This window comes from Rhopilema esculentum, chromosome 4, assembly GCF_057945365.1.
Source record: "Rhopilema esculentum isolate cy_ngs chromosome 4, ASM5794536v1, whole genome shotgun sequence".
Lineage (NCBI taxonomy): Eukaryota > Metazoa > Cnidaria > Scyphozoa > Rhizostomeae > Rhizostomatidae > Rhopilema > Rhopilema esculentum.
In genome coordinates, this window is record NC_142818.1 from 6,519,033 (window position 1) to 6,534,336 (window position 15,304).

The window sequence follows — 15,304 nt, forward strand, 5'->3', positions numbered from 1 at the left end:
GATAGATTTCCCTTGCAAACCTTGAACAAATCTTGGGCGCTGTTTTCAATTAAATGCAACTTTAGTGAATACTTTTGTTAGTAGCAAATTGAATGAAATATTATAATAAATGAAAGAAAATTTTAAAATCTTTTATAGATTAGAACTGTATGTGCCCATACCCCGCTCGGAAAATGTATTTAAAAAATCGGACAGAAAAAGAATAGGCTTGATTTCATGCCCTTTCCCCGCCGAAGGAAATCGATTTCCTCCACCATTTAATAGTTACTGTCCATTTTAGAAAGTTAAATTTTGTCATGAGGCTGCTTGCACGAGACACTGCTTGCAGGAAAGCGATACTTGAAGAAATTGGTTGTCCGGTTTGAAGGTGTCCGTCATTTGAAGACGAGCGTCATTTAATGGCGTACATCATTTGAAGGCGTCCGTCATTTAAAGGTGCTCGTCATGTGAAGGCGCTCTCTTTTCCGAGGTACCCTTTCTTTCAAGGTGTCCGTCAATCGTGGCTTACTATAAACCCTCCCACCGAAAGAATTGCTTCTATCTGTTTGATACTTATGACGTAGCTTCTGATTTTATTTTCAAAATATGGAGCTTTATTATTTAATTCGTATTTTCCCTTCAAACTAGGTAACCATAATTATGACGTTGTCAAGGTAGAAAGAGCGTAAATTCTAAAACATTTGACTTAAAAAGACCGCTCAAGTACTATTTTGTTAAACTCCTTCCCTGTTCGATTCGACACCATCCACCTGTGAAACATTAAAAAAATTATTTTAGTTATAATCTGGTTTACAGCAAAGGAATTATTACTTTCGATGACTTAATGGCCAATTCAGGAAATGCGATTAGGTCAATTTTGAAAATAATTTATAAACCATGCTCTTGTTCACTAAGAAACAGCAAACGGTTACTAACAACTATGATTGTAATGCAAAAGCGTGATGTTTTCAGTCTCTGTGTGGCCATTTCTTTTCATTGCCAAATAGAATCCAGATAGCTCCGATTAATATGACACTGCAAGATTCCAAATTTTCAACATTGATCTTTTTTACAAGAACCAGTGTTTTTATTTCCGGACTGCCGTTTCTTATTCATTTTTTGCAATTTGTAAATTCTAGATTGTAAAATGGTATATATCTCCAGTTCCGGGTACAGGAGCTTTATAGTATAGTAGAGAGGGTACAAAGCGAAAGGGGAAAAAGAAAAAATCTCCCTACTGACTCTCCCATAATCTTCCGTTTGCCGGCCGTTGCATATAGTTTAAGTAGCTGTCTGTCTAATAAAAATTGAAAGATTTTTTGTATGAAAGAGCTTCTGAAGAAGATCCTTCTGAAGCAACTTAATTTACTAAACAGATGCGACATTTTCGTGGATTTTTTTAGATTCAAGAGTTATACCTCAGCTGCCACATCTCGACGTCCGTGGTTGAGATAAAAGCGTGGGTTACGATTTTCCTGAAAGATACCGAACCGAAACATTTATCATTCATACTCTCTTGGTTTGTAAATAGTGCCATACAAAATCGTTCTGCTCTTATCGCCGCCAAGCACAAATTGAAATGCAGTCGGGCGATCTTTTTGTAAGGGTAAAAGACACAAAGTAAAAAACCCTCTCAAAAAACATTAAAAGTTTAACGTGTAAAAGCTTGTCGTCACGAACTGTAGACTATAGGTTATGTTCTTGACCGAGGTAAGAATATTTAGCACATGTTTTTGACGAGTGCAGGGATTGCCAACTTAAATTGTTAACTAGACTTTAATAGTTCTGGTGTAGTCGAAATGAAATGTTCTTTGACACTTTAAAGCAATATTTCGAAAGATTGTTACTTTTTTTAGATGTCACTGTATTTTCTATTCTAATCTTGAGAATGGGCAATTTGTTCTCTGCACTGATAATTTTCTGCCTACATAGTCCAAGCCTGTACATGGCCAAGCTCGATCTTTCTCTTGTCCGTGAACACAATGTTTAAAAGAAAGCAAATTCAGCTTTTGATGTAAAAATTTCTTTATAATTATTTGTCGTAAGAAACAGTGTACCGTTTAGAGTGTTATGACAAAACAAATCGCATGAAAGCGACTCACACGAAAAGGAGTCTCGCTTATTTTCTTACACTGCCCTGCAACACCATAGTAAATTAAACGCCCTATATTGAGCTAAGATTTGCTTTTAAAAGGTGCCAAATGTCTCAGATCAATTTATGAATGCAATATAAACATAACCTTATATATGTTTACAGCATTAAACGTACAGTCATTTCGAGAAATCAATCTTGCTTGTCATTCTCGTAATGGAGAACTCCGTTTATCTTGATTTTCTCGTCTCTCTGCAGACCGCAGAATCAGCCACTATGACCCGTCTTCATTCAAGAAGAAAGAAGAAGAGCCCTTTTTCTCAGGCCAAAGCCACTGTGAGTAAAACCATTTTTTTATCCTTTTCTTGCCTTCGATCCAGTCGTTTACTTCGAACGATTCTCATCTTGTTGCTGATCTATCTATACGTTCTATACTACCTAGGTTAATAATTTTATTTTTGTTGCTATCTAGCACCCGAAAGTAGTTTTCGGACCATGAGAAGCTCAATGATTATTGGACAATGATTATCGAGCAGCGTTCTGGCCCTTTCTCTCGATGTGACCACATCTCATGATTCCTATACTTGGAATTACAGAAAGCTGGTAACTTCCCTCACTCAGGTTGAAAGTTCGGTCATGTCAGCAACTCAAACCCCAGACCCTTGACTCTGTAGACTATCACCGTTTTGGATTTTTTCATTTTATTAATTTTTCGTTTGATTAATTTTACTTTATCAACCGCATTCAGTTTCTCAGCAAGTTTTTTTTCACCCGCCATTTTTTCTTCGCCATTTCTTAGTTGCTTGTGTTCAGAACACTGATATAAACATGTTTTTAATCAAAAGCTGCTACAATCGCAGGGATTTCAGTATAATTGCATCAAATATCTATTGGAGTTTCCAGTTAGAAGCATGATTGTGTCCTCAAACTGAAATCTAACAAAAAGATATGTCCGTTGTTCTTGAAAATTGTAGGTTCAAGTTGAAAAAACCATACGTTTCTTTTGCCACTAAAAACATTTGCTTTAAAAAGATCCAGTCTCAATCATTTGCCCAGGGCAGCAAAACATTAAAAAATATCATTGATAGTTTCAACTATAAATTTCCTTTACTTACAAAAAGCATCGCTCCATAGAGTGACTGGGAAGTTTGCTTTGAAGGTCTTAAAGAGGATTTGGTGACAACGTTAAGAGACAGGAGGCACGGGCGTTGTAGCTCCTAGAAAATGGCCGGGAGAAAATAATCGCAAGGCGACCTTTTTTCAGAGGGCATCTGCCATAATTCATAAAGGTGTAAACCACTTTTGCAAAATTACCAAATCAACAAAACTGTTCTAGACCTCTTAGCTTCGCCCTTTTCCATATCAACAACTTTCCCCCCTCTTTTGGAGAGCGATATTTTTGATAAAGTTGTTATGTCATTCTCTAAAACGGACATTATCTCACTTGCAAAAGGAAAAGAAGAAAAAACACACACGACTCATCAAGTAATGCTCAAATTGCCCTAATGCGTTAGTTTAGAAATTTGACACGAAGGGAGTGGAAAACGAAAATTTTTTTCGCATTCACAATTTTACGAGGCTATAGTAACCAAAATTCGAATAAGTGCTACCTTTCATTTATAAAATTTAGTCAATTTGACATACTACACACTTTTTGTTCTAGTGTTGCTCTTATCTAAAGGGGTGCAAAATTGATCGTTCACGGTACTGTTAGAATAAATATGATCGTAGATGAAGTTTAAGCGCAGAACAGTCAAAATGAAAATATTTGCATCTTTTTGCCTATCTGTGTTTTTTGCTTTGAATAACGTTGCAAATGGCCTCATGTTTTAGCAGTTTTTCCGTCTCTTTTGTCCTCTTTTAGTTGAGACGATCTCGTATTATTGATCTTCACAATTTATTTGATAAGCCTAGCTTGTCGATTTTGGCGTTTGCGTGATTGAGGTACAACAGCCTATGAAGGATAAAACCTTCCTCGTATAACTCCCCATCTAAAAAGTCATCCAACGCCTCAAGGGACCTAGTTTGAGGATTTGCGGTATTTTTTATAGCAAAGTACCCTCCACCAGGTCCCCAAAGCCTCTTTCTAACAGGCCAATTTCTGTTTGATGTTCATTCCTTTCAAATCCAAAGCACACATTTACGAGACCCACTTTGTGAATGTTGCCATCAAAGTCTCTCATTCTAAACTTCTAATATGGGTCTAATTATTTCACCAATATTTTATTCAGAAAGAATATTTTCTTTGGTTTTAACAAAATCACTTGTAAGGGCACAGAGAAATGTTTCGGTGGTCTGCCTGGCCACAACGGCCCTGACAGGAGGAAGGTGGCAGTATGAAATATATACTTCAGAGAATCATATAATTGAAATGACAGAGAATAAATGAATTTACCATTACTACTCTTTCTTTGCTACTCATGAATTGAGCTAGTCTTTTGATTGCATTTAACTGTGTGGCAGCTTTTTTGCAGACTTAATCAATATGCGAGTCAAATTTGGGTTGTTCATTGATTTGAATTCCAAGTAGAGCTTCTTACGCTAAGGTGTGACACTTGAGATGTCTGGGCTTCTCCGAATTGACAAAGGTTTGCTTGCTATGCATGGTACTTAAGCAAAAATGTCAAGCCTGCCAACAGCTTTTTGTGTCTTGAAACAAGTAACTGTGCTTGGGCCTCTCAAAAAAGTCAATTATAGTTTTGATTGTAGTTGTAGTACTAGGCATGGGGTCCCATGAGGAAATATCTTTTAAATTTGATTGTCTAAATCTAAGAAGATATTGAATGAATTTGGGGAATAACTTCAGGAACACCAGTAATTTTTTTAAATAACAAGCAAGCACAAAACAAAAGATAACTTTTAAATTCAATTGTGTTGTTTCGTATCTATAAGGCATGATTTAGGGGATTTAAGTCAAAAAAAGAAGTTCAATTGCCCATTTAAAACTGTGCAATAAAGGTAATGGAGTGATTCTAAGGGACCACACTGATAACTGTATTAAAATAGAGAAGACACAAATAACCTACCAAAGTTGTTAGGAAAACAGCTAAAATGTTTCAGAATAAAGGCAGATGATATAAAACCAATCACCTGTAAGGAAGGCAGTCTAAAACAGGAAATTTTTCACAAAGTTTTTTCAAACCTCATGTACAGTAAATTTATAAAGTTACAATCTTGCTCATTTGCTCAAAAGCGGTATTTTGTTTCATATGATACGTAGAACCAAGACAGTCAATTAACACAAGTTATACAAGTTAATTTCCTAATTAATCATATTTACATTTCAGTCATTAATAAACTCTTAAATTTTGATTTTAGCCACCTTTTTCCAAACTGGCTATAACATAACTAATAAAAGCTTCTTTAATTTCTGGAAGAAATCTCGCTTTTATTTGCCAGGGGGCAGTAACTATAATACAACCCTGGGAATTTAATCATAATATCTATCTATAATAAGTGAAACATTTTTACCATTGCTTAAAGGTTGATTTGACAGTAAAAGACATAAAGCTGAGGGCTGCATACATTAAATCAATAAACGGCGTCCTTTTCTTCTTTTATATGAAAATATACGCTCACTGGACCATGTGACGTCTGTACCACTTCTGAATGGGTGATTAGAAATATTGTGGCAACTCCATAAAATAAAGTAGGGACACCCAAGTTAATTACTTTCAAAAAACCAAACAACTTATTTTCTAAATCAAGATCTTCGAACGGTCTTTTTGTACAATGGTATTTGATGTATGGAAAGCACCCGGTTCGTAGCACATGGTAGTTAACGCCATCGACAGGCCAGTTGAAGTGCGATAGTCCAAATTGGTCGTTCACAACATCTTTGCGAGGCACAAAGAACGATGTCCAGTAAGGTAACTTGCGTTGGATAAGATGATTTGTTAACACTTCTGATACAACAGGCCGCATAATTCTAAATTTTCTGCATAGTCTTGCTACTTTTTTAATGACTCACGTCGAGTCCTTTTACTTCATTATTTCCATTAGGTTTTGAAATTTAGAGCGGTCGCCTTTTGCTTTAGCCTCGTCTCCGCTGCTGTCGTCAGTATACAGCTTACTTTGCTTTTGAAAGTACGGGTGTTTGGGTGCATGAGTGTATGTTAACAGCTCACCAAAGAATTATGGGCAACCACTGCCTATAAATACCCAGAATGGGGGCAATGCTCTCCTATTTATGAAATATCAAGCACACCAGCGTTCTTTTATCTATCTAACATTTTTCCTAAGACGTTAGAATAAATGGGACGTTGTGACAACCTTCGACATCCCCGCTAATTTCTTCGCCTTTTTGTCGTCAACACTTGGTGACCATTTTTTAAAAGTCCTGCTCCCCTATTTTGCATGCGCTATTGGGCCCTATTGGGTACATTTTGTTTTATAAAAAATTTTAACCCTTTGGTCATCTCAGAACAATACGTCTATGTCATCTCAGAACAATATATATGTCATATGCACATCTCAGTGGTGGCGCCAGGGGAGGGCTAGGGGGGCTACAGCCCCTCCGTCGGAAGCATCCAGCCCCCCCCCCCCCCATCGGAAGAAATTTTGGGTAATTGTCGGAGCAAATTTGACAAAATAACGTACGAACAGTTCATTGTGGTCGTTTTGGCCCCCATGTCGGAAGCTCAAGCCCCTCTGTCGGAAGATTTCTGGCGCCACCTCTGGCACATTCCACCAGTTTTTTAGAGTAAATTAGAAGGTTCGCAGGGTGCAATAAATACCCGGTGGTGGGGGGGGGGTTGCTTTTTTGAAATGAAGTCTTAATTTTACAAGTCTTGATTAAAGAAACAAAAGGTTATAATTTTGTCGTTTTACTGTACCATCGCGTGAGGGTATCTAAATATTTTCAAAACATATTTTCTAATCACGTAATTCAATGTGCGTAACAATCTGTGTGCGTATCTCGAAAATCATTCTTGTGGTTTCATCAGATTTTTAACCGTTTTACATTTAGGAAGATTCTCTTGTCTGTTCACGAAGATTCAGGGTACTTGTAAAATCCCACTGGCGACCAACTGCAAACAAAGGCCATTGTTTTCTCCGATACATTTTGAGGCCATCTGGAATATCCGAAATTCCTCTTCTTTTATCGATATCACTATGTGCTTGTCTGTTAATTCCACGTAATGCCCATTGCTTGTGGCCGCCCCTCTGTTTGACATCACCAAGTACATCCCTATTAGGAAAACCAGCTGTTCCGACTATGTAGTGAATTGTTGTCCTTTCATCAAGACTTTACGAGACAGCTAACACAGGCATCATATCCATTCAAAAAGAGTGCTGGTTCAAACATGGCCTGAAATCTGATGACACTTAAATTTATTACGTCAGAAGCAAATCGCATAACACAAAACGTTTCCGAATCAGAAAGAAGGAAAATATGAGTAACGAGGCTGGCCTACAACAACACCATGTAAGTTAAACCAAATACATGGCTTTAAAACTTGTCAAATGCTATTGACAGAATTAAATTTTCTCTCCCTACTATGTATTGTATTCATCGAATGCGCATTGAAACTTTATACTTGTATTCTCAATTAACAAGGAAGTGTGACTCTGAGAGTCTCGTCTATGATAAGATTAGAGCTAAACCAAAATTTGACTACTATCTTGTCTATGCATGTCTTGAGTTTAAGAGAAAGCGATCATTCGTCCAATATCAATCGCCCTATGTACCTTGGACTCATTCCATTAGCACTTATTTATTTTACCAAACTGAGTAATAGTTACCTGCAATTTATATTTGCTTAGTTTAGTTGATTCGTTTGTAGGCAAACGTGGCTTTTGCTTTTGGGCCTTATGAGACAGAAAAGGCACACAGTCTTCACTAGCTGGGGGCTGTGCCTATGTACATTTTCAAGGTCGAGTTTATGCTTTGCTAACACTGACCGTTTGAAGCTTTTTGATAATATAACTCTCAATTTTTCGATAAAACTGAAATGTTCCACTCTAATTGAGGTTTCTATCAACAATGCAACATTTTTTAACACAGTCCTATTCCATTTTGCTGCGATATTGCTACCAAGCTCAACCCAACTTAGATAGGACGAGTCTTTTATCACGCAGGTCCTAAACCATGTTCGTTGTTTTTCTTGACCGGTGGTTTTGGTGCTGTTAGGACGACATGATTCAACAACTGTAGAGCAGCAGGTACTGAACAACCTGCGTACTTGTTTTAATTCTCTATCTTCATTCGATGCCATTTAATGCCCATCAATCAATGCGTTAAGGTTGTTGATGTTGCTGGCTTGAAGAATTAAAGACCAATATTAGATCTATGAACCGTTGGGGGAGGGGGGGGGGGAAGGCACGTTACCCCGAATTTTCGGAAACAGTGTGAAGCTCCTACTTGCAACTCTTAAACATATATCTTTTGCTTACATTTGCCCTTCCACCCCTACTTCTTTGCCTTGAACTGTTTGGGCAAAAACCAGTTCGCCGAGTATGGCCGGTTTTGCCAAGATCTTAAGTGCATAAACAGGCCCTACTTCAGGTGCAGGTTTGCAAAAAGCTTTGATAATACCAGGTGCGCTATCACTATCCACTTTTCCAGGTTATAATTCAACAAATCTTATATTTGCTCGGATTCTAACTTATACCGTAAATCCTCGAATAACCCCCCTTCTCGATTTGTTAATGTTTGGAATCTTAGATTGCCTTTGGCGTTTTATTGAATTACCACAAAAATTCATACTTTTGATGATAATTTATTGAATGTTGATAAAGAAATTCCTATTAAAATATACGAGTGGGGTCTTTTAAAAATGTCTTCTTCATTATGTACACCGAGTTACAGAAGATTCTAGCAGTTTTGTCACCACTGTCTGGGCATGTTTCAGATAATTTCATAAGCTCCCCTCGTGTAAGCCCCCCTCCTCTTGAATAGCCTCCATCCAAAATATACCCACCATCATTTCTCCCCTGTTTTGAAGTTGTGGTTGTTAACCTCTGCTTCACATCCGTCCCTGGATAGTACCATCTTCTAGAGGACATTTCGCACAAACTGGTGAAGTAAATCATAAGCCAGGAAATAAAGCATAGTGGTCTTTCTTTGATATTCTTTGAAGCCAGGATTTCCTAGACGCTGTGGAGGACAACAGGCCACCAGACTACAATGCCTGCCAAAAGTCCTGGGAACACCCTGAAAATTTCTGTGAATTCGCGCGTCCCCTTCTATTTCCATGTCAACAAGGAGGGTGTTGCCCCCCTTCCCCCTCATACAATGTTGATTCGCTAGCTGAAAACCATAGCTATGTAAAAATGTATCACTTGTACATGTAGGATTATTCATATTTCCGTGGCACAACATTGTACAAGGGGGTAGGGGATGTTGCAGCTCGTGCACAACGTAAATTATAGCAAGTGTTCCAATACTTTTGGCAGGCATTGTAGCTCTGATAATAAGAAAGGAAGTCAATCCTGCATTATATTCAATTCGAAATGACGACTTCAGATGCTTATATTCGCGACCTTTTCAGCATTCTAGCAGTTTAATAAGCGTTTGAGATAAATTATGGAAATATCGTTAGTTTTCCAGGAGCATTCATCACCTTTGTAGCAGACCATATTTTGATGAATGTCTACGGGGTATATATAATAAAGTGTCTACGGAGACAAAACAGCAATTTCGTGGTCAAGCTAAGGGCCTAATCATATGGGCTCACTTAACCGGGCTGGCACGATATCACTTTTTTCATCGCGTTTACACTGAAACAAAAAGGAACAGGACCAAATTTGACCCCGTTTGCATTTAAGCAAAAAGAACGGAACTTTCATGTGAATCAACGCGGCAATGACGTCTGAGATTTTCAGAAAGCCTCGCCCTAACCCTAGATTAAGCCCCGTTTTTCATCGTAATCAATAGTTCCGTTCCTGACCGATGAAACCAGAAGAAACAAGCACGATTCGGGAACGGAACCAAAGAGTTTCTCATTTTAGCGAAACCAAAGAAGAGCGGAACCGTCCCAAAACTAGCACGGAACCAGGATGCTTAGTGTAAACGCAAGGCCTATCGTCGCTTTTCGGGAACGGAACCAAAGAGTTTCGTTCTTTTTTCTGTAGTGTGAACGGGGTCTAAGTTCCAGAGGCGAAGCTAAAGAATATTGTTACAGCGGTGCAGATCCCCCAAAATTGCAGACTTTAGGAATTAATACAACATGGCCAAACCACTTCCGATGAAGTTTTTTTGCCTTTTGAAAATAAAAATACAATTGTTTCTGACCGGAATGGTGTTCTATACTTGGAAGCAAAAGATAATAATTTAAGAATCTAGAAATCTACCGACAAGCCTAAGTAAGGCGGATATAGGGCACCCTCTGTTCCTCCTTTGGCCAGGCTACACCTCTGCTAAGTTCCTCTTGTGTAATTTGTTCTGGTTTTATATCTAGCCTAGGGGTAATTTGTAAGGTGTACACTGTTTCTGGTTACGTAGTCCGAAAATGTGGCCAGAATTTTCAATTTTTCAAAAACTCCGAATACTCCCAATTTTAAAAATTTCCCAATCGCAGAAATATTTGGGTAGCGTTCAATATCCATGACAATAATTAGAGGTACTTCAAGTAAAGAATGACTTCTTTTTGCATCCGTAATTCACTTGTCCACATCCCTTAACGGATTATGATTTCTGTCGCAATTCGTGTCTTTCACAAACTTCCGTATAACTTCCGTTTTTGTCTCAATAGTCATCAGAATATTACGTGGTAAAAAATATGTAATGACTTATAACAAATCTCATCAAACAATATCACAAATGTTTTTATGTAGTCAAATATTGTGATCAACCAGCTTCGCAAAGCTGAAGGAAGGTACTCTTTGGTGCCTAATGGAAGGGGGGTTGGAAGAATTTCCAAAATATAATAAGCGGGTGGGATGGAATAGCCGAGGAGGAAGGGGGGGGTTGGAAAATTCCCAGAAACTTAATAGCCAGCGGGTAAAGAAAAGCAATAATACTTCAAATATTAAATTTTCTTATAGAATATCACGTGAACAACATTCTATTTCAAAAATTTAATAGCCGGGGGGTTGGAATAAGAACATTCTAGGTGGGAAAAAATTAAAAACTTAATTAGTGCGGGAACGTCTATTTGGCACCAAAGAGTACAATTTTAAAAGGTGTTAGTTGACAATAGTGTATTTTGACGGGTTAAAAGGAAACACTAACGTTCTGAAAACCCTGGTACGTTGGTTTTTCAAAATAGCGGCTGGAAAATCCAGTTCTTGTCTGATTCTTAAAAACCACGCTCCGGTACATCCCAAAGAATTTTCTTTTGTTTCCGATATTATGATGAAGTTATGATTGATACAAAATCATATTTTTGACATCCGCTGTCTCGATTTTTAAAAGAAACTGAAGTTTGTTCTAGCATATTAACTATAATTCTAGATTGCGTTGCTCAAAATAACGAATGTCTCTTAAAAGTAAAAAAAATTGATTTTAGATTAGTTACAAAGAACTGTATGAGAAACAAAATGATTAATGCCAAATCTCATCGAAAACTCAATTGTTTTAAAAACACAATCGAAGGGTCGTTTTACAATATTATCAAATTTTAGATATGCTAACGCAGCATATTCTCATGCTTTGAAAGCAGGCATCACTACCCCCTTCATGGCATTTCTAAAATCATCTACTGCTGTTTCGTCATATATGACATCGTCCCTTTTTGGGTGTCTTCTATCGCCTTATCAACAATCTTCTAGCATGCATTTCCTCTTATGTTTGCAAAGCTATTATTGTTATTGATTTTTTGTCAAGATTCAAGAAATCATTCGTGCTTAGTTGGGACAAGGGGCAAATCAATCCAAGAAAATCCCGTACACCTTTTGTGAAAATCCTATTGTTTTATCTGAAAATCCCCAGGAATCCTTTTGTTTTAGGTAAAATCTCGTACGCTATTTGCAAGAGTGAATTGCCCCTCGAGTTGTGAAGCTCCTTGTTATATCCTTTCAGTTTCTCGATATCTTCTATAAGATCTTTGCAAAGATTTTATGTATGATTATTATTATTCTTTATTTCTTCATTATTCTAGCATTGTGATTGGTCTTTCTAAATGACAACCAAAAATGAATTTGTTGCAACACATTTTGGCGCGTTTCTTTTTGTGGTTCATAAAGTTCGATATAATGGGAAATTTTTCTCCCAAAGAAGTAGAAAGAGGTCTGAGACTGCTCATGTGGGTAGCCTATAAAGGAAACAAAATTTGATGTATGCAGGCAGTTAACACAGAAGTGCCTCCAATTTAAGTTTTCACAATTCAATTAATTACAAAGAATTCCAAAAAATATAGGCCCAAAGCGACATGAATTGCAATCAAGTTGATAAGTAGACATGACATGGGGAGCAAAAAATTGGCGACCTATATTCACTTTTGAAGTCTGTCATTGCAAGTACACAGGTAGAAAACGCTTTCGTGCATCATAGTGGCGCAAATGGGGCAGTTTTTCAACGGTACCATCCGCATCAAAAGCAGTGGGCGAAAGCTCCTTAATACGCCAATCACGTTCCATCCGCTGTTTTCAGGAATTTGAAACCATCATTTTAATCGTTTCTCGTTGGCAACAAAAGCCAACGTATCCCTTTTGTTTTATGTAGGGAATTTCATATACTGGCAGGATGTTGAAAAATTTGAGACTCGCCTGCATGTAAATAACATATACGTACGAAATTTAGCGTTTAGAAAGAAATTTTAGTTACATGATGGAAGGTGCTAGTCATCTTACTTTTGGAGATCTATTGCTGAATTACGCCTGTGATGGCGACTTTCGGAGTTGTTCGCCCATGCGAAGGTTTAGAAATAGAAACAAGGTCATTATTTTTTTTATATAAATTAAGCAGCAGCCTTCCTTTTTCTTTAAATGTTCCTGAATGCAGAGATGCTAGCTGTCTAAACGTCGGATGGCTAATCCGCGCCTGCCTTCACCATGTTTTATGAAATTTCTCATACTAAGTATGTATTTTTATTTCCTAGAAATCTGGAAATGAACGACTTGGGTTCCCAAGCTCTCCAAGAAACAGAAAAAGGTTCTCAAGCAAGGTTTGTGAGTTATAAGTTGCATTGCTTTTGTAAGTTATACATTTTTTATACCAAGTTATCCATACTAAGCGACTTTTCGCCTGACACTTCTCAGAGTATAAAACATCAGAACAAGGGTCGATAAAGTTTATAAAGTTGATAAAGTTTAGCAAGGTTTAGTAAGAAGAGCGTTGGTCATAGATATTTTCACATAGGGTCAAAAAGCAAGCTAGATCAGGTCATCATCATTATTTTAGACTGTTAATTCTGTGGTCTGGTTCTTAACCCCCTTTTTATCGGCAATCGATGAGAAAACTTCAGTGTGAATAAACTTCTTCGTTCGCTTTGTAAGAAAGGGTTTGTAAAGTATTCTGGCAGTCTTTTGACAGAAATTTAGAGCGTGTTGCCAAGAGAATGGAGGTCAGCTGATATACTGTTTTTACCACTTATTCGGTTTATTTCTGTTACTTGATGTGATTTACGTATAGTCATAAAGAAAGGGTTACATATTCAAATCGGGTGAACATTGAAAATATTTCATATCTTGATGAAGGGGAAAAAATTTGTGACACATAATCATAAGGGAGAATTTTAAAAACATGTCGCGCATCCAAAGTATTTCAGAAACTTATTAGTTTGAGCCCCTCAACAATTTCCTTTAGAATAATATCAATGTGACGTCACAACCTGTCAAGCTAAAGCTGATTGCTAATGGCTGGTCTATTTCCTAAGTCATTGAGCGAATTTCCTATTTTCTGCCATCTCTGCCTCCATTTGCGAAATATCTAGAAGTTGTTTAGAGATGTTTAGTATTCAGTAGAAACCTCCAACCTGATTTCAGAACCTCAGATCGTTTTTCTTATACTTTTACTTACTTTCCAAGCCCATTTTGCGCGAAGCCTTTCACTCGTGCAACATACCATGTAACGTGGCTCGACTCCTTTACAAAGCGCAACTTGCTTTGAGTGTAAAGAGAAGATGAAGTAAATGTCTCAGACGCGGATAGAAAAGCCAATCAAAATCTCATTTAGAGATAAGATGCGGTTAAATTGCTCGAAGCGGTATCAGAAAAAAGAATGAGAACGAACCTAGGCCTAGAACTCTTTCTTTGGAAATTACAGAGACAGACTGGCCTCTGATACTGGCATTTGAACAACATGTTCAGAAATGTAAATTTTGTGACCCAAAGGGCAAGATATTAAAATCCAAAAGTATGCCAGCGGTGAAGATTAGAAAAATAATCATCTTCCACAAAGAAGCAACTAATCATTTAATAGGTTTACTTACTTCCCATCACAGTTTTAATAACCTCCCTTCTTACAGATTGTGCTTTTAAAGTAATTTATTATAAGCAGACATTTAAAAATGAATTTATTCCAACAGGCCTGTCGTTAAATTAAATTTCGATTAAAATGTTAGCATTCACCAGTTAATAAAACTCGCTGTTTTCTTCCTATGCAAGTAAGCTCCAACCCCCGTCTTGCAATCAGCCTCGAGGATTTGTAACAGTGTTTGCCTATTCGGTGTCTCTCGTCGTTCAGGTCGTGGTATTTGCCTTTAGATCTGAGACTCATACAAACAAAAAACGCAATTCGAGACGTTTGTTCACGTTTTTAAGTGTTAGTAAATATGAACCTGTGTTGGTAAAAGTTGCCGCTTTTTCCTTTCATTCCGTCGTGGAGTACGTTAATAAAAATGGGCTTTATCAACGTAAGTATCTCTTTATATTTTGTTCAGGTTCTTTGAATTAATAATCCTTTTACACGCAAATGTGGAAGTAGAAAAAAACCCTTTTAAATAACTAAGATTCTGTTGTTGGTTTTTCTAAAATGCTGGAGAAAGAGCCATTAATATTTTTAAGGTTTTTATGAATGCTGCAAAGTTTGCAAGAAAAAATCGCATGTTTTGGTTTCATGCATAAAGAGTAGGAAAGCTAGAGATAATAGACTAAAAAAATTTTCCACACAGAATTCAATCAAAAGGTGTTATTTTTGAAGGAGAAAAAAAACCTGATATTATCCTACGTCTGAAATAGATTTTGTCAAACTTTCATTTTGCCATTTCAAAATCGTAAAGTGTCAAATTCTTAAAATTACACCCCTTCCCCATTTCACTGTCTTTTGGACCCGTATGATTATATAAAGCATGTAGGTTAAGAAATTGGCTTCTTATAATTAGAATGAGTTTTTACACAAACTGTCTACCA

At 37.2% G+C, this 15,304-nt stretch overlaps 1 protein-coding gene across 5 annotated transcripts in view; it reads left to right on the forward strand.

The window, feature by feature from the left end:
- LOC135691324 (uncharacterized) overlaps positions 1–15,304 on the forward strand; it is a 40,111-nt gene that overhangs the window by 6,672 nt on the left and 18,135 nt on the right. For 2 of the 5 annotated variants that reach the window (XM_089116061.1, XM_089116059.1), the window contains exons 3-4: positions 2,330–2,407; positions 13,054–13,119. In XM_089116061.1, the coding sequence (XP_088972187.1) occupies positions 2,348–2,407; positions 13,054–13,119 (126 nt within the window). In that variant the 5' untranslated portion in view covers positions 2,330–2,347. Of the gene's footprint in view, positions 1–2,329; positions 2,408–7,313; positions 7,500–11,009; positions 12,891–13,053; positions 13,120–13,154; positions 14,809–15,304 lie in introns of those variants that run through there. The other 3 variants (XM_065209159.2, XM_065209157.2, XM_065209158.2) reach the window with 3 other exon arrangements.